The sequence below is a fragment of the Austrofundulus limnaeus genome, unplaced genomic scaffold (genome assembly GCF_001266775.1).
Source record: "Austrofundulus limnaeus strain Quisiro unplaced genomic scaffold, Austrofundulus_limnaeus-1.0 Scaffold117, whole genome shotgun sequence".
Lineage (NCBI taxonomy): Eukaryota > Metazoa > Chordata > Actinopteri > Cyprinodontiformes > Rivulidae > Austrofundulus > Austrofundulus limnaeus.
The window spans coordinates 1,123,391-1,132,776 of NW_013952519.1; the positions used below are offsets into that span (position 1 = coordinate 1,123,391).

General features: G+C 37.4%; 1 protein-coding gene across 4 annotated transcripts in view; it reads right to left on the reverse strand.

Moving 5' to 3' along the window:
• The window catches only part of LOC106521875 (spermatid perinuclear RNA-binding protein), an 88,553-nt gene that overhangs the window by 8,085 nt on the left and 71,082 nt on the right, over positions 1-9,386 (reverse strand). For all 4 annotated transcript variants that reach the window (XM_014014625.1, XM_014014626.1, XM_014014623.1 and 1 more), the window contains exons 9-11: positions 8,257-8,354; positions 5,871-5,964; positions 5,725-5,793 (exon numbers count right to left, since the gene is read on the reverse strand). In XM_014014625.1, the coding sequence (XP_013870079.1) occupies positions 5,725-5,793; positions 5,871-5,964; positions 8,257-8,354 (261 nt within the window). The remainder of the gene's footprint in view (positions 1-5,724; positions 5,794-5,870; positions 5,965-8,256; positions 8,355-9,386) is intronic.

A 9,386-nucleotide genomic window follows, 5' to 3' on the forward strand; every position in this document is an offset into this window, starting at 1 on the left:
GTGTGGTGTGGTGTGTGTGTGTGTGGTGTGTGTGTGTGTGTGCGTGTCAGGAAGGGGCCAGCAGATAACTGCGTGGCTGCAGCAGTATTAATCCCTGACGGCTCCCACCTCTCGTCACCTCCTTTGAACGGGAAGCAGACGAGTTCTGCCGGAGACGATCGTCCCAGAGAGGCTCGATTTAATTACTGAGACCCCGACAGACACAACCGGAGGGCAGCTGGGGGTGTGGGTGGAGTGTTAGGACGACGATAAACCCACAGTTCACAGCAGCAAATAATTATTTTCATTTTTCCGTTTTCACAAATAAAACTTATAAAACATATCTTCTGCAGGAAAACAGGCAGAAATTTATTATATATGAATATAGTGAAAGCAGAACTGCTGCCGTAAAATAAAAACATAAAATATTAACCGGTTGTTCCCTAAAACACAATTTAAATAATGTTTTTAAACTAAATAGTTTGCTGTGATACAAACGAAACATTTGCTGCAAACAGCTCTAATATTCTGATCAATACGTTCAATCAGATCAGTTTGTTTTGAATGACTCAGCTGCTCCTTCAGGTTTCAGCTCAATATCTGTAAAATTCACATCATTAGAAACATTTCTGTGTTTTCTAAGGTCAGCTGAACTGTAGCTGTTTTCTATTGTTAGAAGGTAAATAACACAAACCTTGAGTTGTAGATAATCTGATGATTAATCTCAGAATTTATTAAAATTCACCCAGTTTATCTGCTTCATGAAATATTTTGCTAACAAACACGGGTAACTAGAAAACTGAATGGTTAAAGCTGAAAGGTTTTTGCTGAAAAGCTAAATTTAATCTAAAATAGCTTTAAAAAGTAGCTGAAACTAGCTAGTAGCACAAAGAAACAGAAAGAGTTTGCTACATTAAGTAAGAAGCTGAAATTTTCATAAAAAAGGTGAACTTTGCTCAAAAAAGTAGCAAAATATTAGCTAAAGCTCACAGAAAACAACTGAAATTAGTAAAAATCAGCTGAAAGAAGCATTTAAAGCTTGAAATGAGAGGCAGAAGCTGAAAGTAGCACAAAAAAGCTTAAATTAGCTGAAGAATAGCAGAAAAGGTCAGAATAATTGTTATAAAAGCAGAAAAAAAGCCAAAATCAGCTAAATAGAAGCCAAAGGAAGGTGAAGTGAGCACAGACATTAAAACCAGAACAAAAGTTCAGTAAAATTTATGAACATTTTGAAGGTTTTACAGATGTTGAAAACAGCTATATTCATTTTCCATGAGAAAAACACGGCAGAAAAAACTGAATATTTCAAAAAGTATAAAGTGCTGAAATACCAAAAGGTCATAGCTGGAATGAAGGAGCTGAACATTTCGATTTATAAACTGTTGAAACAGCACAGAAACTGCAGAATAAGATGTGCAAAACATAAAAATGTAAGAAAGGAAAAATAATCACATAAGTGTGAATGTTTTATAAGCGTTAACACTTTAACATGATGGCTACTTTTCATGAAAGCTGGCAACAAAAAACTACTTTCATGAAATATAATTTTAAATTCTGTTGCCATTTGTTTTCACTTCACAATCTAAAACAAACATGCTACAGTTTTTGTTCTATTTCAACAGTTCATATATGAAACGTTTGGCTCCTTCAGGACATTCCAGCTATGACCTTTGGTATTTCAGCACTTTATACGTTTTGAGTTTGTTAGCTTTTTTTGGTCATTTTTGTTTTCATTTGGAGCTGACTTCAGCATCCTTATTTCTGCACTTTACATCTTTTGTTCTGGTTCTGCTTTTTAACTTATTTGTGCTAATTTTACCTTCTCTTTTTGATAATATTAGCTATTTCTTTTGCATCTTTCTGCTGTTTTCAGTTATTCTGAAAATTTAATTTTTTGCACTTTTATCAAGTTTGTTTCTAATTTAAGCTTTCCATGCTTACTTCAGCTGTTTTCAGCAATTTAAGCTACTTTGTAGCTATTTACAGCTAATTTTAGCCTTTGTAGTCACATTTTTGTGATAATTTTAGCCACTTCTTTCAGCAACTTATCTGCAATTTTTTTTGCAAAACCTTTGTACATTGTTTCTTTTTTTTCTGCAAAAATCTTTCTGCTTTAAGAATTCAAATCTAAATTCTGTAGTTCAGTGGTTCTCGAACTTTTCAGATTTTGACCCTCAAAGTACCAGCAGCAGAGACCTGAGCCCCCAGCTGTTCTTAGATGATAAACATTGTTTTCATGTAAAAAAAGAGCATAGCAACAATATTCATTATGTTATTGTCCATTTTAATAAACTAAATTTACTCTTTTGTAACAACAAAGGCAAAAAAAGTTATTTTCTACTATAATTAATTCAGAAAATGTTTTCAGGACCCCACCTTGATGTTTTGGGACCCCAGTGTGGGTCCCAACCCCACCTTTGGGAACTACTGCTCTAGTTGATAATATTGTGCACTTTGTTTTGCTCAGTAAATCAGTTTGTGTTGTAAACAGTTTCTGCTCTCTGTGCAGCAGAGAACAGAAACCTGCTCTGATGAGAGGAAGTTTCCATCGTTCAGCATAAAGCAGGTGTGACGCTGTGGGTCGAGTGTCATGGATGAACACCATTCCAGCTGGTTTGGGCTCAGCGGGAAGACGATTTGATTTTCAGCAGGAAAAACGATCCAGATCAGCCTGTCCCGATGCAGCGAGCCCTGTTCCCGGACACAAGTCACCGACAGATGTTTCCTGACCCGAACACAGGAGCTGATCGACTCCCGATGAACTCGGAGTGTTCCTGTCTGCTCACAGCTCAGAGGAAATCTGATAACTTCACCCTAACTTCTCCTTCCAGGGATACAACTCACCTCGGTTTACGGCTGAGAGGATATTAACTCCTTTGTCAGTGGTTTCGTGCAGCTCAGAGACTTTGTTCAATGCAATAAGCTGAACCCGTCATCCGGATCTACAATCTGATCCTGTGGAGATACCAGATCTCAGTCTGTGACGAGTCAAACTCAGGTGGGCTCAGGTGATTTTCTCTCCTCAGATGCCCACAATCACTGAAAAGAGCACTGATACTTTTAAACCCAACGGTCTCATTTGTTCCGTCACAGCTGATCGTCCTGATTTCTAAGAAAAGCTCTTTAGGCTCCACCGATTCGTTTTTCCAGCTTTCTACACAAAGCCTGCTGAACAGCAGCTTGTTTACAGTCAGAGGGTGTTTAGACACGTTCGACACACACACAACAACCCTTCTGTCCTGACAAAGTCCTCAGTCAATATCCACTTATCTGCTGCTATTAGACACCGATTTTTTCTGCCTGTCTCCATGTAATGTAGTGTCTGACCAGAGAGGGTTTCAGACAATATTCTTAATTTTATTTTTTGTTTTTGCAGAAAACACAGTTAGATTCACTTGGTACAACCCGATAACATCACATCCAGGGTATCTGCAGGTTTCAGAAAGTCAAATTTAATGCATTTTAAGACTTTTTTTTAATGCAACTTTGAAATAAATAAAGGACCAAAAGATAATCTGGCTCTAAAGATAATCTGATGACCTTTTCCTGATGTGTGTGGTGTGTCAGAGTGATCTAGTGCAGAAATTCTTAACCCACGGGCAGCGGCCGCGAGCGCCACCTTGAGGGCCTCAGGACCGCGTTGATTTTTAATAAGGTGCAATACATTTTCTCACCACTAGTGGTGGTAGTGCGCCACTCAGATGTTTAACAACTTTTTAATACGTAGACGAAGAACCTTAGAAACCTGCCGAGAATGGAAACCTTTTCAAACTAAAAGTAGAATGAAAAAATGAAGGCAACCCGTCAAAACAGACCAAAGTTTGTCACTAATATGAAGTGCACCTTCTGGTTCTACCATGCAAAAGTTTAAAATGGCTTTATTGTCATTTGCACTTTATCTAATTTAGTTTTAGTTTTTTTATTTGAAACNATTAATGTTTACTAAAAACTAACAATGTTAGCTTTGTGCCTCCTACATTAATGTTTACTAGCAGCTAACACTGTTAGCTTTTTGCTTCTGGTTCTACCATGCAATATTTTAAAAGTTCAAAGATTATCAAATAAAGTTGCAGATACAGCTATATTTTAATTTGCACTATATCAAATTAATTTTTGTAGTTTATTATTAAAAATTTTGAATGTATTTTAAAGAAACTTTAAACTTGTCAACAAACTGTTGTTACTGTTATTGTTTGTCACTAATATGAAGCAGCTTCTGGTTCTACCATGCAAAAGCTTAAGAAGGCTATATTTTCATTTGCAATTTATCAAATTTATTTTTACATTTTTTATTTGAAACATTGAACATTTTGAATGTATTTATTTTATGACCACAATTTTATTTACTGAATTGTCTGTTTTTGTTATTCTTTGTTAAAAAATGTTATTTTTTGTGTTGACCATTGTATTTGTTCAAATAATTGTTATAGGCAGGTTACAATATAAAAAATGTTTGTCCTTATCATGTCTTGTGATTATTTGACAGGAGTTTTACTTTTAAACTGTAAGTGTATTTAATTTAGTTATAATCTAATTTAATTTAGTTATAATCCAAATACAATACTCATTTTGATCCGTACATTAGTAATGTCTGACTGGGCCTCGTGTCACTTTATGTTCAATAAATTGGGCCCCAAGGTCACAAAGATTAAGAACCCCTGATCTAGCGGATATCAGGACCGCTCGGTTTTTCAGCGTTGTCTTGGCCCGGTCTCCCAGCGTGTGTGGTGTCCCATCGAGGACAAACGAGCTCACAGCCTGTTGAATGTGACGAGCAGCCAATCAGAAAGCAAGGTGACGTAAACACGGAGGGAATCCAAAATAACTGCCACGTAGCACCAAAAAGCCCGGTGGACGTCTACGTCTTTTGTTTTGTTGGTTCTTCCTCGTGGGTAAATGTTGATTTACTCTGAACTCATGTTTGATGTCGAGAGGTTTTGCGAGATTTCCTGTTGGGCATCTGAACGTTTGTGAGTGAAATCTGTAAGACCAAACCTGTTATATCCATGATGGGGCTATTCGACTAAATAGCTCAGTGCAGGCCGACAGCTCAGGGGCCGAACATCCACAAGTTAAAGTCCTTATGCAAATAAACCAAGCATTACAAAGATCTGTTACCTTTGAATTACCTTATTTAGCTGCATTTAATCATGAATACAACATACAGAACCCTGTGTAGTGATAACAAACATCAAAAACAAAAACAGCACATTATGCCTATTTAATACTTGACTTTCCAAATTTTTAAACAATTTTATTTTTACTAATTTTGGTTTTATCTTCAGCTGCTTGTAGTTTTGTTTTCGATGTTGATAGAAATGTTTTTTAACTTCTAACCAAGATTCTGACGTTTCTGTAGATATATGTCTGTTGAACTATAAGAACCAAATTAACTTATAGTAATTAAAATAGAAAACCAGTGGTTTGGGCTTTTGATAATAATGAACCAATTGGCGGGCCAGACTTTGGTCATCTGCGGGCCACATCCAGCCCACGGGCCACCAGTTGATTAGCCCTAATCTATGATTTTTTTAATCGTTTTGTGCGGGGGCCCTTAGTCTTTGAAAATCCACCAAAAATTTAAAAATCTTTCCACGTGAACCAGACATTAATCTCCAGGCAGTTTTGATGTGAACATTTCAGCAGGACAATGATTTCAAATGAAACAAACAGAGGGAATATTTGGAGGATTTGACCGGAGGTAGCTGAATCACTTCCTGTGTGTCAGAGGAGAAACAAAGTTACCTTTCATCCTTTTCAGGAAGTCTCTGTCTTCAGAGCCCACATCCTCCCGGAGCCTCTTCAGACAGCCGCCTGCAGAAACACGTGATCACAATCATAAAGATAAACTCCTCCACACGGACACACACAGGAAACACCTGAACACAGACCTTCTAACAGCCTTGGGCAGGGCTTGCTGGCAGGCAGAGGATCCATATTCAGGACCTTGTAAAGCTGTCCGAATGCTACAAGGCGTAACGCGTGCTGAAACACAGAAAAAAGAATAAGGACGCGTCACCGCAGTGCTTAGAAACCCTCCAGTGCACACAGGAGAGTAAAAGAAGTAAACAGGCAGCAAAGCTACCAATTATTTTCCAATCGATACGCTTTAATCATCCCAGAAACTTGAGGGAGCAGCTCTGTGTTCTGTGTGAACCTACTAATTCAGCAGGGGGGGAAAAATCACATTTTATAAACAATATTTTTCTGTATTTTCACACACAAATACAGAAAAACATCCTCGGTTTAATCTCGGCTGCTTTCGCTGTGTTCTCTGAAAGAAATGAAGTCAGTCTTCTTATTAACCGAGCCCACGGTTTCTGCCTGGTGGGGGAGGATTTTGTTGATCCGTGGCGTGAAACAGAGCTCGCCGGACGGCTAATTAGGCAGAGGCCTCCGCAGACCGAGGTCAGAGTTCGTTTTTCTGCGGACACTCAGCTATTTATACTGCTGACATGTGTGGCTTCAGAGGACTGGCTTTAAATAACTCTCCGGTAAACAGCCCGGTAGTGTTTCTTCCTGCTGCAGCGGCTGACGCAGAAAAATGCTGACTTGGGTGCAGCGGGCGGGGAGGAAGCACACCCAGGTGGACTGGTTCTTAATCAGTGCAGCTAATGAGTGCCCTCTGTTAAATGAAACATATGCAACTGGCTTAATAGCAAGAAAACAGGAAGAGAGCTTTTATAAAGCCCTGAGGGGGTCGACGGAGCCTGAGCAGATGCAAATTATGGATGTAAAACGCTTCTAAAATCTAATTCCGTAGGTAGTGTGGGAAAAGCAGCACTGAGGGGGCGCTTCAGTTTAAATGTGAAAAACCTTAAAGACCTGAGAGGTGTATAAACATCACTTTAGTCTCAGGGGTTTTAGTCCATTTAAACATTTAACTGCAGAATTTGCATTTCCTGTAAATGCTTAATGCTGAAATATTTTTGCTGAGGTCAAACTGAAAAGGTTTTAATGTGAGTTCAATTTAAACAGCTGACATTTGCTGAAAGTAGGGAAACAAAAGTGAAAAAAATCAGTAGAAAAACAGCAAAAATGTGTCCAAAAAGCTGAATAAAGCAGAAACGTATCTAAAGTTAGCAGAAAATAGTAAATATTTGCAAAAATGTAGCTTAAAAAGCAGAAATGTTTGAGCAAAATATTTAAAAAATAATAATAAAACTGAAATTTTAACAAAAGAAGGTAAACATGCAGAAAAACGAGACACACGTGACCTTCGCCTTTTATTTTGTGACTTTAAAATGAGCTGCTGCGGTCATCACTAAAAGAGTGCATGTTTGCTTAATTAGGCAGTAAGGAGCTAAAATGATCACAAAAAGGTGAATTTAGCTGAAAAAGGCTAATAATAAAAAAAAAAGCTGAAATTAGCAGAAAGAAACTGAAGGAGTCACATTTGCTGAATTAAGCCAAACAAAGCTTTAAAGACCACCAAAATATGAATTTGGCTGAAGGACTCAATTTAGCAAAAATAGCTGAAGAGTAGCTGAAAAGTCAGAAAATATAAAACAGCAGAATGAAGCTGTAAAGAGCACAAAAAGCTTCAACAGTAAGAAGTAAAAGCTAAAATTAGCCAAAAAAATAAAAAGGTTGAAATTAGCAGAAAGAAACTGAGGGAGTCACATTTGTTAAATTACACAGAAAAAGTCTTAAAAAGATCACTAAAATATGAAATTAGCTGAACGACTCTCAATTTAGCAAAAACAACTAAAGAGTAGCTGAAAAGTCAGAAAAAATAAAAACAGCCGAATGAAGCTCAAATGAGCTCAAAAAGCTTCAACAGTAAGAAGTAAAAGAAGCACAAGAAAGCTGATATTAGCAGAAAGAAGTTGCAAAAATAACTGAAAATGAAAGAAGCAGCTAAAATTATGAATAATGAAGCTGAAATGAGCTCAAAAAGCTTCAATTAACATTAAAAAGTAAAAAAAGAACACAAAAGCCAATATTAACAGAAAGTTGCAAAAATAGCCAAAAATGCAAAAAAAAAAAAACAACTAAAAAAACAGCTAAAATGAGCAAAAAAAGCTAAAATTACACAAAGAAGCTTAAAAAGCAGAACAAGACCAAAAGGTGAAGGATGTAAAAAACAAATAAAATGTCAGAAAAAGCTGAATATCCAAAAAAATACAAATAGCTGAAATACAAAGTAGCTGAAATGTCCTGAATGTTTTGGTATATTAATTGCAGAAGGAGATATGTGCTAAAAGTCGTAAGGAAGGTAAAATAATCTGAATGTTTGACACAATAAAGCCTCAGGAAGGCGTGCCGTGGACTGACCTGGGCGCTGTGAGTGATGGCATCAGCCTGCTGGGCGCTGAGGTCAGACAAGACGTCTCTGGGTTCCCTCTCACACGGGTCATGAACTCCTGGACCTCCTGTAAAATAAACAAAAACAAAAACTCGTCAGTGTTTCCAGAGAAGAACATTGGATTCCTCACAGTAAACAATAAATAATCTACTGGGTCCTACTGTTTTCAAAATGATTCATGTGAAGCAAAAACTCCTAAATGTTTCAGTGCTTCAGGGAAAAACCTCCAACCGGTGTTGAAACTCCAGTCACGTCACGGCAGGGACTAACTAGCTGCTCCACGCTGATGAAAGAGCAGCTCAGATTTCCCAGATGGAGGATCAGAAAACGAGAACAGTGCTGGAGAAAAATACATCTGAGGACGTCTCTGTTTATTGGAGCCAAATTGAAAAACATTCGTGGTTTTGGACCGCTGCAGAATAAAAATGAGCTCTCTGGTGTTCACAGGAGTTAGAAAAACGCCGTTAACGAAGCCAGATGAGGGTAATAAGAGTTAAATTGGCTTTTGAGTAAGAATGGATTTTAGGGGAGATAATTTGCACCCTGGTTTGGTTTTGAATGAATGATACAGCAAAGAAAAGCTAAGTTTCTGAACTACGAGCGTGTAGCATTGTGTTGTGTTGTAAATATTTTGCTAACAGAAACATGCACACAGTGAAGCTCAACTACTAGCTTTTGATGCTTTTATTGTGGCGGTGCATAATAAGATTCTAGTTTTCTCATTAATCAAGTTTTGACACCATGAGCCGGGAATAAAATTATTTTCTTTACAACTGCTTATTTTTTTTCACAAGACGGGCTTTTTTTTTTATAAAACAATAGTGGAAATTTCTTTAAATATCAATAACTGATGCATCTGTCATGAATTTATTTTTAGAATCAACATTGTTCCTCCAGTGTTTCATTGTCTCTTATGAAAACTAAAAACAGAAATACTTCAGCCGCCAACATCACCTGTTGAAATGTTTTTCTTTTCTTCTTTGTTTAGTTTTCTTTGTCCATGTTTTAATATAAATTCTTCATTTCTTCTCACCGTCTCTAAACTAGTATCAAACTCAAGGCCCGCGGGCAAAATGTGGCCCGCAGATGAGTTCTGTCT